Consider the following 17,930-nt stretch of genomic DNA (forward strand, 5'->3'; position numbering starts at 1 on the left):
AGTTTGACAGAAAGAAGTCTAATTAGAGAAACACATGAGTCTGAATCCTTTTGCTCAGTGACTACTCAAAGTGTCTCACAGACATGAGTTTGTTTCAGGATCACGTCAGGCCACCAGACCCTGAATGTGCATTCAGAACATGTTCAATAAGTTCTCTCAGCCAATCAGGCTCTTGCATGCTCTTATAAACTACAAATCATTTCTATAACCATAAACATATTAATAACCTTAAAGTGGTTTTACTGTGGAAGGGATAGAGGAGGTTTAGTTAAAATTCAGCTTGTTTCATAGAGTTTTGTCTATGCTCCTCATTTTAAACATTTCATCACTGGAGTCAGACACTGCACTCTCATGTCACCCTTAATGTTTGCTGACCTGGTCCATGTTCTAACAGTCCACACTTCAGCTGAACAGACTTCATATTAAAGCTTAAAATGAATTTCCTTGTTACACAATTGACCTTTACACAATACAGTAATAGAAGGGAAATGATTTATAATCACACTGGAATCTGCAGTTCACAGCAGTTTCATTCATGAATCACTGATCTGCACAGCCTGCACTGACCGATTCTGAGCTGGTGTGATGTAGCCGAGGTTAAGGAACTGTCATGTCCAAGTTAAGAGAAATCTGAAGCTCTGCCAACACAGATTATACATCTTATAAAATGTTACCTAGTCCAGATCTCCTGCCCAGTAACAAAACTTCCTGTGCTTCATGCTCCTCCTGGAGATTCCTCTTCCTGCAGAGGACAGGGTCCTGAGCTACTCCTCACATGTGAACTGGACCACCTCCATCAGACATGGTAGATAGAATGGAGGAGAACAAAGAGATTTGTCTAAACCCTGCACCACCAAGTACAAGCCAAGCAGTTACATCACACCACTGTCCAATAGAGCAATTGTTCTTCTCGCTGAGCCGCCGTTTCCCTCTACAGCTTCAATCAGCACTGCTGTTCCTCTCCATTCATACAAATGTGCTATATACTCGTGTAGGAGACATGTCTGATACTGATACTGAATAAACAATATTACTACTAATAATAATCATAGGAAGAAGAGGAAGTGGTGGCTCAGCGGAGAAGGTGTTGGACTATGGATGTGAGGATCATATCCCAGGACCTCCAGAGCAAGAACCTTCACCCTCAACTGCTCAGTTTTATAAATGATGTCCTTTGATAAGATCTCTGCTAAATGCCATAAACACGGCAATAATAATAAATATACAAAGATAAATGAATACTAATAATAAGTCAGAGAAATGTAGATGATAATATGAAAGAAGGTGATACTGTCAGGACTCTGCCCGGACTTGTTTATGTTCGGTGTTCACGTGTCTTCCCCGCCCTTGTCGTTTCCTCCCCACCTCTTCACACCTGTCCCTCATGTCTGTTAATTATTTGTATTATTTAGTTGAGCCGCGTTGCCTTGTGCAGCGCAGAATCCTCTGTTGTCTTCGTCTGGTTTGTCTATGTCCTGTTTCGTCTTTGTCCTGTTTCGTCTTTGTCCTGTTTCGTGGTGTTTTTTTAGTTAATAAATCCTGTTTCTGTTAAGCATTTGGGTCTGTTTTTACCCCCGCGTCCGTGACAGATACAGAATGTTCTGGACACAGCCTTCAGATTCATTACACTGTAATGTTTCAACATACGATACTTTTATATTTGCTGTGTGTGTGTGTGTGTGTGTATGTGGGTGAAGGACATGGCAGAAGAACAAAGTCTAATCCAGAATAACTCTTGCTCAGAGATAAAACCTCCACATTTACATCACAGTCACTTCAATGCCACAGGGTGTAGACTGGCCATGGGGTTTAATTGAAACTTTCTGAACACACATACAAACACACACACACGTTTCACACGTCTACTGATGCAGTCAGGAAGAATCCAGTGATCATTATCATCTCTAGATGTTTTTCACCCTGATATTTTACAGTGCTGTTGATTTTCACAGTGTTTCTTTTTACATGATTATCCATTTTGTCACCGTAAAGTTCAACAGGTTTCTGGTTCTTCAGGTGAAAATGAGCAAAAATGCAAATTAGAGGGGCTTCATATGAAGTAAAATCTTAAATGTGTGTAAGACCTGACAGCCAAACCCTCAAGGTCAAAGATCAGAGTACATCACACTGAAGATATCAGGAAGACTGAGGCAATACCTTAAGTGTCAGGATTTTGCAATCGTGTGTGTGTGTGTGTGTGTGTGTGTGTTAGATGAAGGTGCTTAGTTTCCCACTTAATTGTCATCTATACAAATATACAACAGAAGATTTTATTTATTTATTTACTTATTTATTTATTTGTTTGTTTTTATTTTTAGTACTGGCTGAAAATTTTCAGTACTGTGTGTGTGTGTGCATGTGTGTGTGTTGTGTGTGTGTGTGTGGTGTGTGTGTAGTTCAAACTGCTCATACATCTCCCTGTCCTGTTAACAGAATGGTGATATTAAGGTCCTGAAAATAAACTGGATAACAGAATCAGATTCATTTCAGAATAAAAATAAAGAATTCATCAGAACAGATTCAGTAAGATGATATAAGTGTCTCATGTTGGTCACACCCTGCGATGGGTTGGCACTCCGTCCAGGGTGTATCCTGCCTTGATGCCCGATGACGCCTGAGATAGGCACAGGCTCCCCGTGACCCGAGGTAGTTCGGATAAGCGGTAGAAAATGAATGAATGAATGAATGTTGGTCACAGATTTTAAAATGAAGGTGAAGTTAATTATTCATCTTTATTAATATCCCAGTCCTAGATCATGGTGATAGGCTTTACATGACCTACTCTGCCCAATATGTGCACACTGTTTGATAGACTGAATATCCCTGTGCATTAGGTATTATTAGATTAGATTAGATTAGATTAGACTGGATTCGCCTGCACTGTCCCTGAGCAGACTCATTAAGGGTAAAGTGCACAGAGACAAGGAGGCGGTAAAGTCCAAATGACATGAAGTATGAATGTCATGATTAGAGGTACAGTAATATTGTTTAAACTGTTTAAGTTTCATTAACTTCTTCACATATCCCGGTGTTAGGAAATGGTGTTCAGAGTGCAGCTTCAGTCATGAACTCCTGACCTCTTCTGAGCATTAACCATTGAGACACTTCTGCCCTAATGAATTACAGTACGTTCCCAATGGCCCAGTGTCAAGACAGAATTGGGCAACAAAGAATATAGAGCAAGAGCTCTTCCTCTTCAGGATGGAACATTGTACAAAAGGACATAAAGGTGGCACTGAAGGGTAGAGTCTACAAAAATGTCTACCAAATGCTGTAAATGTAATGGATTTTAATTGAAGGGGGAGGAAGGTAAAGGTTTGGTGGTGTCGAGTCAGAGTCGAGGCTCAGTGCAGGACACTCGAGTTCTCCACTCCAACCTTCACCTCCACACCATGTCTTCATGGATCTGCTTTGTACACAGGGACATTGTCATAATGGAGCAGGGTTTGGACACTGAGTTCTACTGAAGATAAATTGTAAAGTTACACAGAGACATTCAGTACAACTGTGTGACTGTGGAACAGTTTGGAAAACAGACACATATGAGTGTGATTGTCAGGGGGCACAAACTTTTGGCATTACAATGAATCTTACATGTACATGTGTGTTGTGGATGTAAAGGGAATATAGTATTTTATTGAATTTTTTCACGTAGGTGTGAAAAATGTAATATTTTGAAAATGGAAATAAAGTAATGTTTATTCAGAGCATCTGGTGCTGGGATTTCTCTGATATTTCTGAACAAACAGCTAAATAAATAAAGATTTACAGTCCTGTTTAGTGCTAGTTGAATATTTCTATTTCCTAATCATTTCCTAATCATATTTTTGATTATAAAAAAAAACTAGTGTAATAAGAATAGTATTATCTTTATTCATCAGATTAAAATAAATCTTTTATATTACAGCATTTATGTACAGACTGAAGTGTCTGACATGAGGCCATTATGATTCCTGAGCACTGATAAGGACAATGTTTGTTAATACTTTCTTTAAAAACTGGTTAGAATTTAATAATAATAAAAAGAATGTTATAAAAGGAAATAAAAAACTGTTTTAAGAAACTAGTGCTGAATGTGATCCACAAAATGATTAGCAAATATTAATAAAAGCAAAAAAAATGATGTAATGAACTCAACCCTAGCATGCAGGAAACGTGTAGAAGGTTATTAGCATGAACATTTTCCTTGTCTAAAACCTGAGCCTGTATCTGAAGGGGATGTCTCGTGTCGGCTGCATCGTCCCAAATCCCCATCGTCTCACGTCGATGTCTGGGATCTCTTCATCTGGGTTCATCAACTCAAATTCAAAATATGTCAGCATAAGGAATACGAACTGCTTGAGCTCGTTGACGGCAAAGAGCCTCCCGGGACACATGCTGACCCCGGCACCCCACGGCATGGTGTAGTACTTCACTTTCTTTCCTCCTTTGTAGAATTCGGTCTTTTTCTTGCCTTCGGGTGTGAGGAACCGGTCGTATTTAAAGGTGTGTGGATCAGGGTGCACCTCAGGGTCCATCTGGACAGCCGTGTAGGGGAACAGGGACACACGGTCACCTTTGCGGATCTTGTATTCGCGCCCATTGTCCATTTTCAGGCTCATGTCCTGCATGACGGCCCGTGTGAGTACCGGAGCAGCCGTCAAGCGCAGGCTCTCCTCCACAGCACTGTCCAGAACCGGGGTTTTGAGCAGCATGTCTCGAGTTAGGTTAATCAGCGGACCTCCATGTTTCACCTCCTGTCCAGTTTCATGCAGAACCTCATCGACCTCGCTCTTCACTGCCGCCATGGCCTCTGGGTGCTTCATGAGATACAGGAGAAGCCAGAATGATGCAGGACCTGTGTTGCCTTGGGACGCCCAAAGAAGCAGGAACATGTGTCTGTCCTGCATGGACTTGTTCATTCCACGCTCGTCACGCATCTGCTGCGATTCAGACACCCAGTCACTAATGTTATCTTTGGTGTTCATCTTCTCCACAGCAAGAACATTCCAGAAAAGTCTTTTCAGCCTCTCTGATTCTATTTTCTCAGAAGGTCCCAGAACTCCATAAGCCAACTTTGGGAAAAGTTGATCATATTTACGAAACTCATAAAAGAGCTCTTCTGACTCCTTTCGGTCGACCTCCTTTGCTTTGTCCAGGCTTTCTGAAGTCTTGGCTGCATCATTTCCAAAAAGCGCCAGATACCCGGCACGGAACACAATGTTATAGCAGTAGGTGAAGAGCCCATCCTCCTGCCACGATCTGTCATCAGTACTTCCAGACCCAATTCTGTGTAGCATGAGGTTCTGCAGGTTGTTCATCATGGCTTGTGTTATCACCACCAGACCATCACCCATCAGATGCTTGCTGCTGGATGCCTGAATAAGTTTGTGGTCATCTTCCATGGGATGGTAGCCAAAGACACGCTGGACCAGGTGTTTAGCGAACTCATTAAAGTCCAGTTTGGCCCGAGCTTCTTTAACCACCGAGCCGAAGGACAGAGGGTCTGTGAGAAAAGTGAAGTAAAACCCTCCCAGCTGCACAGTGAAAATATCCCCATGCTTCTTTCTCATCCTCTCCAGAAACTTTGCTGTGTCCCTCCTGAACTCCAGGACGTGTCCCAGCCATGGCAGAGGACCTTTATCTAGAGGAGGTTCTCCAGGTCGTCGACGACGGAAAGCTCCGAGAACATAAAGTCCCCCAAGAAGAGAGATAATCAAAGCGAGAAGAATTTGCAGCAGGAAGCTCATGTTGTTAATTTTCCTTTTCTCTCTCTCACTCGATCTCTCAGTGGTGTGTGTACTGTGGAGTTCTGAACTCACACTCTATCTGACCTCTATTTAAACTGGTTGAGCTCAGACTCTGCCCTACACTTATCTTCTATGTTTCTCTGAAAGTCAGCTCAGATTTCGAAAACAGGATATATGAGTTTATACACATTCCTGCAACACTTCTGTGAAACTCCACCCTCCTAGTCAGAAAGGTAACTCCCACAAATAACTTCATGACATCATTTCAGCATAGTAATGTCTCTGAAAAGTAAAAAAAAGTTTCAACTTTGGACATTTGGCTCCATATGGCATTTATACAGAATGGTGCAGAATTGTGTTTCCAGAGACTGGATTTGGTCTTATCATAAACTCAGATGAAACCTTTTCTTTTCTACACCACCTGAGACCATAACTTCATTTCCATTAACAAGTAGTTTGAGTGGTTTTAAAAGACACAAAAAAAATGGGTCATGATATTATTCAAAAATTGTACACACCAAATCCTGATGATCATTTCGTCTAAGAAATCTAGCAAAAAGACTGATTATCTACAGTAATTAAGATTTTATTAATAACACTATATGGGGGGCACGGTGGCTTAGTGGTTAGCACGTTCACCTCACACCTCCAGGGTTGGGAGTTCGATTCCCGCCTCCACCTTGTGTGTGTATAGTTTGCATGTTCTCCCCGTGCCTCGGGGTTTCCTCCGGGTACTCCGGTTTCCTCCCCCGGTCCAAAGACATGCATGGTAGGTTGATTGGCATCTCTGGAAAATTGTCTGTAGTGTGTGATTGCATGAGTGAATGAGTGTGTGTGTGTGCCCTGCGATGGGTTGGCACTCCGTCCAGGGTGTATCCTGCCTTGATGCCCGATGACGCCTGAGATAGGCACAGGCTCCCCGTGACCCGAGGTAGTTCGGATAAGCGGTAGAAGATGAATGAATGAATGAATAATAACACTATAATATGTCATCCACCATCGGTTTAATTAATTCTTACTTACATTCCCTATATTAATCCCAATTACATTTTAAACCATTGTTTAAAGAAGAAAAGAGTCAAACTAATTAAATATCATACAATATTTTAAACAGATCTGACAAACACTCAGCTACCATACACTATGGTACATGTTATATTTTAAATGAAAAATAAATCTTATTTTAGTCTAAACTTTAATAAGCTCTTAATATTGCTGGTCAGCTGAACACATCCTAATGACACTGAGGTATGGAAGCAGGGTTTCCATGGTGATGTCATGATTAACTACAGTGATGAAGTTTATGATATTTTGCCCAGTGAATCAGACAGACACGTGTATTTCTAATCTGTTTATTGTCCACTAGGTGTCACTAACCTTACGTTATTCTATATAATAGTCATTCAAATGAACATGCAGGAAATTAAACTGGATGGCGTGTCCACGTGTGTACAGGCATCAAAGCACTGAAATAAAAGACCTAAAAATCAGTAGTAGTAAACATTAGAACAGTAGAACATTTAGCTCCCAAACTTTGGAATAGTCTTCCTGATAGTGTTCGGGGCTCAGACACACTTTCCCAGTATAAGTGTAGATTACAGACCTATCACTTTAGTCAGGCGTACACATAATACATCCCATAATATTGTGCTCTAATACATCTGACCAAATGCCCATTATCATCTAGTGCTTGATAATATTATGAACAGCAGCTACGTTACTCCCTCTCCACTGCTTCTCTCTTTCTACCCATCCCGATGCATCCAGAAATTGTACCAGCTCCGATTGTCTTCTGTCCGATGAAGATTTTGGACCTCCACTGAGATGAGGGTGACTCTGTGAGAATCCTGAGGCATCTAGAGATCTACCAGCTCCAGTTAGACTATATACTAAAGAGGAGATGTGAACTCCATGTGATCTTTTGCATCACTACAACATTTATCAGACTGTATATTTATAATCACACCCCCAGTGTCACCCAGATGAGGATGAGGTTCCCCTTTGAGTCTGGTTCCTCTCAAGGTTTCTTCCTTTACCATCTAAGGGAGTTTTTCCTCCCCACAGTCACCTGAGTCACCTCAGATTTGCTCATTGGGGATAAATACAAACACATTTAAATATATCTAATATTAATCTTGAATTTTTGTATTATATTAATCTTTATATTATTCTTTATATTAACCTTTTGTTCTATGTTTATGTTCTGTAAAGCTGCTTTGAGACAATGTCAACTGTAAAAAGTGCTATACAAATAAACTTGAATTGAATTGAATTGAATTAAAAGACAGTAGTGGAAAGTGAAAGTGACCTCTTTCTGAACTATAAAACAAAGTGAGTCACCTTTTCCTCTCAGATGATGCTGAAGGACTGGATTCACTGCTCTGTGATGAAGCACATGAGGACTTAAACCTGGTACAAACTCTGTGGACCCCAAAGCATAAGGCTCTGGTTTTGTGCCTTATACATATGAAATACAGATTACAACACTGGAAATATCTGGAAGACTGAAGCATCAAAAACACCATGGTATTTGTTGGGTTAGGAAAAGGAAATTTTAGAGCATACATAAATAAAAAACAGATCCCAAAATGTGTCATGCTGCAGCTATTTAAAAAATCTGGATGCCTCACAAGGAGTTTGGCAACTGAACCTGGATAATGATGGTTTCAAGTATGTTATCCTTCCAGTGATCAAATCACTGGAAGAAGTTAGAGCTTGTGCAGGAGACATAACTGTTTGAGGCTCTCACTTCTAGAAGACAATCAGAGGTTGAGTAATCAGAAAGAAAGGACTTAAACTCCACACATGACCAGTTTTAAATCAGTGTCATAGTGAAGAAAAATAGAATGTGCACCATGGAGCTTCTCAGCTTCGTTGGACCTCCTTCATGTGTGAATCATCATGAAAATGAGAAGCAAAGGCTTAGAACAACACCTACACCAACAAACATTTGTTTGATGCAGACAAACTTCTTTGATGCAGCAAAGCAGATCAGGTTATTAAGAGGCACCTCCATAAACGGTTTAGATGGTGTTTTGCTTCAAAAGTTGAGACCATTTGAAACCTCTTCTTCTGCATCATGACCAAGACAGAATGTAGAGTCTACATGTATATTTGTAGATACACTGAAATAGAAAATGCCCAGGGTTGGTCTATGGTCTTGAGAAATGTAAGAACCACCTTTACTGCAGAACCAGACTAGCATTTGCAGCCATCAAAAAGACCTGAACAAGATGTCATCCTATTATTATGAAATGTAGAGGTACGACACACCTGGTAGAAGCTCAGTGATGGCAGAAGCTCGGTCGTGAGCACCGATCATAGTTGTATCACTACTACACTTAAGGTTTTCAATGACATCATATGTGCGATTGACAACAAGGAGTACTGTGTAGCTGCATTTGTTGATCTGGCAAAGGCTTTTGACTCTGTGGACCATGAAATATTGCTGGATAGGCTAAGAGATATTGGGTTCTCTGAGAGCTGTCTGGCCTGTTTCAAGACTTACTGTTCTAGTCGTTCACAATCAGTAAGGGTGGAGGGGTTTTAGTCAGATCCCCTGCCACTATTTAAAGGGGTCCCACAAGGAAGCATTTTGGGGCCTACACTTTTTAATATTTATATTAATGATATTGCTCTTGCTGCAGGTGATTCTCACGTACATTTCTACACAGATGACACTATCATTTATACATTCCATTCTTCCATGACCATCGCATTGTCTTTACTGCAGGCTAGTTTTACTCGTATCCAACATGCTTTTTCTAATCTTCATCTGGTTTTAAATACAACTAAAACAAAATGCACGGTTTTCGATAGAAATCTACCACATGTTGAACATCTGCCTAAAATTTTATCTTTGGATGGTTTTGAACTCGATTATGTTGAATGCTACAAATACCTTGGTATCTGGCTTCATAGCAAGTTGTCATTTGAAACTCACATAAATGTACTGGTCAGAAAGGTTAAATCTCGTATTAGTTTTCTTTATCGTAACAAATCTTCTTTTACACATTCCTCTAAACAGCTTTTGGTTAAAACCACAGTACTTCTTATATTGGATTATGATGATGTAGTTTATAGGTCCGCTTCAAAAAATCCCCTTCATAAACTGGATGTTATCTATCATGCTGCAATCCGCTTTGTGACTGGAGCTTCATTTTACAAATGAAATGATTAAAAAAAAACACAACCTTTGACACTTTTTCATTGTATTTTTGAACAATGTTTTAAACTCATGGTATATTAAGTATGTAACTTAGTGAGCCAGCATTAATGTATCCAATGACAGAGATTTAAGCACTTATGTACGTCGCTCTGGATAAGGGCGTCTGCCAAATGCTGTAAATGTAAATGTAAATGTAAACGTAACACTCACCATTGCCTCCTGTATTCTTTATTGAACTGATCTTCTCTTCATTCTCGCAGACAAACTCATTGGTTTCTGTTCATTTATAAAACTCTTATTGTTAAAACCCTCTTGTATTTAAAGTCCCTTCTTAATGTTTATAATACAAGTCGTGATCTGTGCTCTAGCTGATTCTTTAATTTCTGCATTCCTAAAGCCTGTATGTCTTTTGGTCGATGCTCTTTTCAGTTTTCTGCTGCATATGATTGGAATCATCTGCAGCTAACTCTTAAGCTTAGTTCATTTATATCGCTTTCTTCCTTTAAATATTCAATTCAGTCACTAACTCAAGATCACTGTACTTGTTTTTAGTTTTTTGTTTGTTTTTACATGTCATTGTTTATCGCTGTGTTTGTGTATTGTATTAGTTTTTATGTTGCCTCTTGGTCAGGTCGTCATTGTAAATTAGAACTGGTTCTCAACGGCCTCACCTGGTTAAATAAAGAAAAAAGAAAGGAAGAAAGTGTCCAAATTCTGTGAAAGTGAAAGTACATGTGAGCAAAATGGACAGCAAAACGTCATTGAGAACATGCACAGTGGACGTCCTACATGTTCCTGTCTGCTGTATCATTGTATCAAAACTGAGATAATTGTTACTGAATATTTGTTACCTCATGTCTGAGGCAGGATGTTCTGCAGAGGATTCATGGAATTGAGAGTTGGTATAAGATCTTGTCTTATGGCCAAGAATCCACTGAGATGAGAAGAGTCCATCAGCAGATAGTTAACAAGCTAGAAACTCTGAAATTAACTTATTCTTTCAACTTCCCAGAGATGCCACTGTTACCAAACATATCAACAAGTGTGTGAAATCCTTATCCAAAATACACAATACACACTGGTAGGAGTTCAGAGAAAAGGACACATTATTCCTACAGTGGTCTCTCTGGTCATTAGCATTTACTGCTTAGCTACAGAGCTTCATTCCTGGAAAATGACCTTTTCCCTGCAGAGCTGCTGGTGAATCACTGAACACTTCCTTTTCCTTTCGAAGGAACAACGATGTACTAACAGCAGCAAAGGTTTATACATCAAAAATGAAAGGAGAACTCATTCTGTGACAGATCAGGCAAATCTTTCCAACTATCAGAAAGGAGAGATGTTTTAGGAAGTGGGCCATGCTCTGAAATGTGGTTGTGACAGAACCATCTTGTAAGTTTTGTGTGTGTAAATAAAATGTTCATTATTACTCATAGAGGGGAAAAAGCCTTCATTTGTTTCTTGGAACACTTCGTATATGTTATTATTTTTCCAGAATTGTCAGTATGTGCATCTGATTCTACTGTGGAACGAGGACTTAATGTCATTTATTAATCAAGTCTATGATTATTGTCCTCTATGTGTTGTTTATGTGACGAGGCCCTAAATGGTGTGCTTTGTAAGAGGTGATGAACGCTGACATGTACAGTAGCTCATTTTAAAGCTAGTGGGAGTCGTTGAAACTGCAGAATTTGCTGGCTCATGTTGATCTAATCATTCTGCAGCATCCAGACCTCCATCAAGAACATCATGCCAACATAAAGACAACACATGTACTGTAGGAGTCCCTGATGATCTTATCTCATCCTGTGGGATTTCTGGAACATGGTTAACAACCAGATTATCTGAAAATCCTCCACTTCAGCCCAAGGGATGTGCTGTGATAAGCTAAATTCACCCGGACAAATCTGCCCTAAATCACAGAGCCATACAGTTATTTATTTATAACAGTTTAACAGTTAGCAGTAAATCCAAAGCAAAAAGTCTCCTGTAACACCAACATGGCCGAGTGTATAATGTCTAAAAAATGATAATGTTGCGAATAGTTTATCACTTCCAGTTTAGCATGACACAGTATATAAAGTCCTTTGTTTTAATAACAACATTTGGACATTTAAAAAAAACAATGAGGCCTGTGTCCCATTGATGTCTGTATTAAGAACTAGAACCTTCTGATCAGTAATTGGATGTCAGGAAAACAAGTTACATGATTATTTCATTTTGCTGTGTTTGACCTAAGTTGAATTGATCACGTGAAGTGTGTGTGTGTGTGTGTGTGTGTGTGTGTGTGTGTGTGTGTGTGTGCGCGAGTTTTCCTAAAAGGAAAAAATTGATTGATTTAGAGGTAATGATTTAGCACAATAAATACAGTCCTCTCCCAAACTACAGAAACATCAAGACCGGTTCATTTTGTGTTCTAGACTCACACGATTAAATATAAGACCAGAGTTTTAGCTTTAATTTACTGAGACTCATTCCGTGACATTGTACACACATCAAGCACAGCCAATATAACTATTTGTAAAGTCCTGAAATAGAAAGAAGCCACTAGTGTTCTAAGGAAAACAACAGCTGAGGATGGAAATGTTGTGAGAGCTGTAAAGAAAAACCCAAAAACAACAGTCAGTGACATTACCAAGAACCTTCACAGGGTAGGATGAAGGAATCACAATCCATCACAGGAAGAAGACTCAGAGAGCTGAAATATCGAGGCCATACCAGCTGATGCAGTAAGACTCAGTTGATCAGACTGTAATTCACAAAGTAGTACAGAGATGATTTACAAAACTTCTGGAACTGAGATTATCCTCTATCAGAGTAATGGAAAGAGAGAATGTGTGAAGGATGAAATGATCTGCTCATGATCCAAAACATCTGAGCTCATCTGTGAAACCTGGTGGTGGTGTTATGACTTGGGCTTGAATGGCTGCTTCTGGAACATTCTCACTAATCTGATGCTGGAGCTCATGATGGTAGCAGCAGAACGATCTCGGACATCGACAGAAACATTCTTTATGCAGAACTTCATCACGCAGCAAGACAACAATCCAAAACACACTGCAGCTCAATGCAGGACCTCATCAGGGCAAAAAGTGGAGGGTTTTAGACTGGACAAGTCAATCAGCAGACCTGAACTGAGTAACATTTCACCTCCTGAAGAGGAGACTGAAGATAGAAACCTCCTGAAACACACAACCACTGAAAGAAACTGCTCTACAAACCTGGAAAAGAAGATCATTGAGGAAGAATGCAGAAGTTTGGTGATTTAATGAGGCTTGATGCAGTTATAGCAAGTGAGGGACCTTGGGCCAAATATTAAGTGTAATTTGCATGAATATGATACTCTTCTGTTCTAATTCTTTTGCCTGCCTTAAGATTGGGGTGTATGTTGTAATGCTGTAAAAAAGTTGTGTGTTTTATGTATAAATACATCTATATATAAATATCATGAAGACTCTTGTCTGATTTCCATCTTTTGACTTTTAAACTCTGTGGTCTTTGGTGTACAGACACATGAACTGACCTTTCCTTTCTGTCGTTTTGGTGGAGACTGTAATTCGTTTAGTCAGTGTTGTGCAGCCTGACAGAGTTTCTCCTTCCGTGACACAAACATCTTAATTTCTAAGCGAGGAAAATGTGAGCTGGAGGAGGGGAGGGACAGCAATGTTTCTGCTGCCTGAGGAAAACCCCACTTTAACAGAAAACATGCATGTGGACAGGATCTAAAATAAATACTAGCCGAAACCACATGGAAATGTTTATATATTGACTGATTTATTTTATTCAGCATAAAAGTGATTGCGTTAGTTTTGTATGAATAACAGGAAGTGGCTAATATCCTATGATAAGGCTATATTTATATAAAGTTGGCTACAAGTTACATACAGGCTATAAATAATGATTATTCATATTAAAATACTGATATTTATATACTGATATTTATTAGCAGCACAATGTGGTTTATTTAGCACAGTTGTAGATGTTTATCATTTTTATGGCAGGATGTGCAACTGACAATCTTTTAGTCCATTCTTCATCATTTATGCTAGTTAGTGAGCTCAGTCAAGGTTATGTGGCTTGTGGTAAGAAGTGACCTTGTTTCTCAGTGTTTTCTTGTTCATACTCAGGATTTGAGAAATTTTGGAGAGCCCTTAACTCTACGCCATTGTCCTGACTGGACACACTGTCTGTGTTCTCTGACATGTTGAGTAGGTACTCCCTTGGGTTCACAAACTTTGCCCTGAAGACCCTCCACACACGCTTGTTGAGCAGGACGTATGCTGCAGGGTTGATGAAGACGTGAGTGAAGGCGATGCACTCTGTGATCTGGATGGCGAGGTCCAGGTGCAGACTCATGCTGCACTCCGAGACCATGTGCAGCTCCTGCAGAAGGTGTAGCATAATCACCAATGTGTACGGGAACCAGAGCGCAAAGAACAGCCCAGTGGAGATGAAGGCACATCTCAGCGTTCTGGAACACACTGAAGAACGCGTGCGCAGGAACAAGACGACGGAGGAACCGAGCAAGAGCAGGAACGGTATCCCAAAGACGAGCACAACCAGCTGGAGGCGCATGAAGACCTTCCAGCCATGTGGGAAGTGGTAGGTGCAGTGGGTCTCGCCGTGGAAGTGGTGCTCGTCCACGAAGTGCAGGTGTGTCACGGAGGCCAGACATGACAACATCCACACACACGTGCACCATACGACGTTCTTCGTGGTCTCCCCAAAGCGTCGGAAACACCGGAGCGCGTTCACGCGGCTCCGCAAAACCGCACACGCCACGAACAGGTTGCTGCCGTATAGACCGACCGCGTACACCAGAGTGACGAGTTTACACGCGCGCTCCCCGAAGACCCAGTCCCGCGCTGCGTAAACCGCCCAGAACGGCAAAGTGGACGTGAACAGCAGGTCCGCGCACAGCACGCACAAGGGATGAGCCCTTCTCACCGGTTTGCTCCGCACGAGCACGTACAGCAGGGTGAAATTAGCGAACAGACCGAGAGCGCACGCGACCGAGTAAAACACAGGCAGGAAATAACGGCTGAACTTTTTCACCTGGTGTTTCTCACACGGCCGAAAGTCCGCCAGCGCGTCTAACTCGTAATACTCAGAGTAATCGTACTCATACTCCGACTCGTTACTGCGCGCGGGCTGAGTGACATCCATGGTGTCCTGGTGTGCAGCTGGAGCTTCACGTACAAATGTTATACAGCGCACGCGCTCGCACACGCACGGCTGCACACGCGCACAAGCGAAAGATTTCGATACTATTATTTTACTTTCTTTGCTGGATTTATGAAGCAGATGTGATGAAGATCAGTGGACTCCTCCTCCAGAGTTCTCCTAAAAACCTTCAGAAAGTCCTGATTCACATGAATTTTAATGATCAGATCACCAATCTAATAAATCTAACAAACTTCTGCTGTGAGATGTAAAGGCTGGGAGAGGGGGATTGTGGACTGGTTAATGTCTGGACAGATCAGATCCAGGTTCATGCTCGAGCATCACCACTTGTTTCAGTTCTAATTCAAATGTTATTTGTCTCGTACATCAATGAAAACCAGGAACTTCTGTATGGGGTCAGAATTGTTTCGTTATTCGGAATAAATGTACTATGATCCACAAATAAATGTAAAGAGTTTCACAAATATTTTTTAAATCAACAAATGCACAATGAGCAAACCGTAAATATATGTTACACATTTCACAAAAAGAAAAGAAATTCACAAATAAATAAAATGGGATTTGCAAATAAAAAAATATTTATAAATATATATTTAATTGTATTTATTTGTGAATGGCTTCCTGCTCATTTGTGAATCACGTTCTGTGCATTTGTGGATTTGAAACATTTCTAACGTCAAGACGTGCACAAGAATCCACAAATAGTTGGACTCCGCCCACCGTCGACTCCAGACAATCGGACAACGGTCTCGTGGCGCTGACCAATCGTGGTACGGTCTACCTCCAACCAATCACGTTCTGATTTACTCACAATCGCATGACTCGAAATCATGACATTATCTATTGTATGTGAAATACTAAAAATAAAAAGCCCAGAAACAGAGATGAACCTTTTCAGACAAATATTGTAAACTCCTGATAGAGATAACATGCATGATATCCTTACTAATCGGTCAAGTGCAGGTCATTTAGAAACAAGTTTCATGTGAAATAGCATTCAGTGTCAACTCACTGTACACCTGTAAACATCAGTAAACACTGTACATCTGTAAACATCAGTAAACACTACACCTGTAAACATCAGTAAACACTGTACACCTGTAAACATCAGTAAACACTACACCTGTAAACATCAGTAAACACTGTACACCTGTAAACATCAGTAAACACTGTACACCTGTAAACATCAGTAAACACTGTACACCTGTAAACACTGTACACCTGTAAACATCAGTAAACACTGTACATGTGTAAACATCAGTAAACACTGTACACCCGTAAACATCAGTAAACACTGTACACCTGTAAACATCAGTAAACACTGTAGACCTGTAAACATCAGTAAACACTGTACACCTGTAAACATCAGTAAACACTGTACACGTGTAAACATCAGTAAACACTGTACACCTGTAAACATCAGTAAACACTGTACACCTGTAAACATCAGTAAACACTGTACACCTGTAAACATCAGTAAACACTGTACACCTGTAAACATCAGTAAACACTGTACACCTGTAAACATCAGTAAACACTGTACACCTGTGAACATCAGTAAACACTGTACACCTGTAAACATCAGTAAACACTGTACACCTGTAAACATCAGTAAACACTGTACACCTGTAAACATCAGTAAACACTGTACACCTGTAAACATCAGTAAACACTGTACACGTGTAAACATCAGTAAACACTGTACACCTGTAAACATCAGTAAACACTGTACACCTGTAAACATCAGTAAACACTGTACACCTGTGAACATCAGTAAACACTGTACACCTGTAAACACTGTACACCTGTAAACATCAGTAAACACTGTACACCTGTAAACATCAGTAAACACTGTACACCTGTAAACATCAGTAAACACTGTACACCTGTGAACATCAGTAAACACTGTACACCTGTAAACATCAGTAAACACTGTACACCTGTGAACATCAGTAAACACTGTACACCTGTAAACATCAGTAAACACTGTACACCCGTAAACATCAGTAAACACTGTACACGTGTAAACATCAGTAAACACTGTACACGTGTAAACATAAGTAAACACTGTACACCCGTAAACATCAGTAAACACTGTACACCCGTAAACATCAGTAAACACTGTACATGTGTAAACATCAGTAAACACCGTACACCCGTAAACATCAGTAAACACCGTACACCCGTAAACATCAGTAAACACCGTACACCCGTAAACATCAGTAAACACCGTACACCCGTAAACATCAGTAAACACTGTACACCTGTGAACATCAGTAAACACTGTACACCTGTAAACATCAGTAAACACTGTACACCCGTGAACATCCGTAAACACTGTACACCTGTAAACATAAGTAAACACTGTACACCTGTAAACATCAGTAAACACTGTACACGTGTAAACATCAGTAAACACTGTACACCTGTAAACATCAGTAAACACTGTACATCTGTAAACATCAGTAAACACTGTACACCTGTAAACATAAGTAAACACTGTACACCTGTAAACATCAGTAAACACTGTACACCTGTAAACATCAGTAAACACTGTACACCTGTAAACATAAGTAAACACTGTACACCCGTAAACATCAGTAAACACCGTACACCCGTAAACATCAGTAAACACTGTACACCTGTGAACATCAGTAAACACTGTACACCTGTAAACATCAGTAAACACTGTACACCCGTGAACATCCGTAAACACTGTACACCTGTAAACATAAGTAAACACTGTACACCTGTAAACATCAGTAAACACTGTACACGTGTAAACATCAGTAAACACTGTACACCTGTAAACATCAGTAAACACTGTACATCTGTAAACATCAGTAAAC

At 40.3% G+C, this 17,930-nt stretch overlaps 2 protein-coding genes across 2 annotated transcripts; both read right to left on the minus strand.

The window, feature by feature from the left end:
* Positions 1-3,853: 3,853 nt before the first annotated feature.
* On the minus strand, positions 3,854-5,878 carry LOC132849183 (5-beta-cholestane-3-alpha,7-alpha-diol 12-alpha-hydroxylase-like). The gene has a single exon (XM_060875437.1). It carries the CDS (start codon positions 5,727-5,729, stop codon positions 4,191-4,193), a length of 1,539 nt encoding a protein of 512 aa, XP_060731420.1. The 5' UTR covers positions 5,730-5,878; the 3' UTR covers positions 3,854-4,190.
* A 7,794-nt stretch (positions 5,879-13,672) lies between these two features.
* LOC132849192 (atypical chemokine receptor 2) lies at positions 13,673-15,171 on the minus strand. The gene has a single exon (XM_060875449.1). It carries the CDS (start codon positions 15,061-15,063, stop codon positions 13,966-13,968), a length of 1,098 nt encoding a protein of 365 aa, XP_060731432.1. The 5' UTR covers positions 15,064-15,171; the 3' UTR covers positions 13,673-13,965.
* Between the last annotated feature and the right edge of the window lie 2,759 nt (positions 15,172-17,930).

The sequence above is a fragment of the Tachysurus vachellii genome, chromosome 7 (assembly GCF_030014155.1).
Source record: "Tachysurus vachellii isolate PV-2020 chromosome 7, HZAU_Pvac_v1, whole genome shotgun sequence".
NCBI classification, from domain to species: domain Eukaryota; kingdom Metazoa; phylum Chordata; class Actinopteri; order Siluriformes; family Bagridae; genus Tachysurus; species Tachysurus vachellii.

Coding starts and splice junctions, on each gene's coding strand:
- LOC132849183 (XM_060875437.1), bottom strand. CDS start 5,729: ATGAGCTTCCTGCTGCAAATTCTTCTCGCTTTGATTATCTCTCTTCTT.
- LOC132849192 (XM_060875449.1), bottom strand. CDS start 15,063: ATGGATGTCACTCAGCCCGCGCGCAGTAACGAGTCGGAGTATGAGTAC.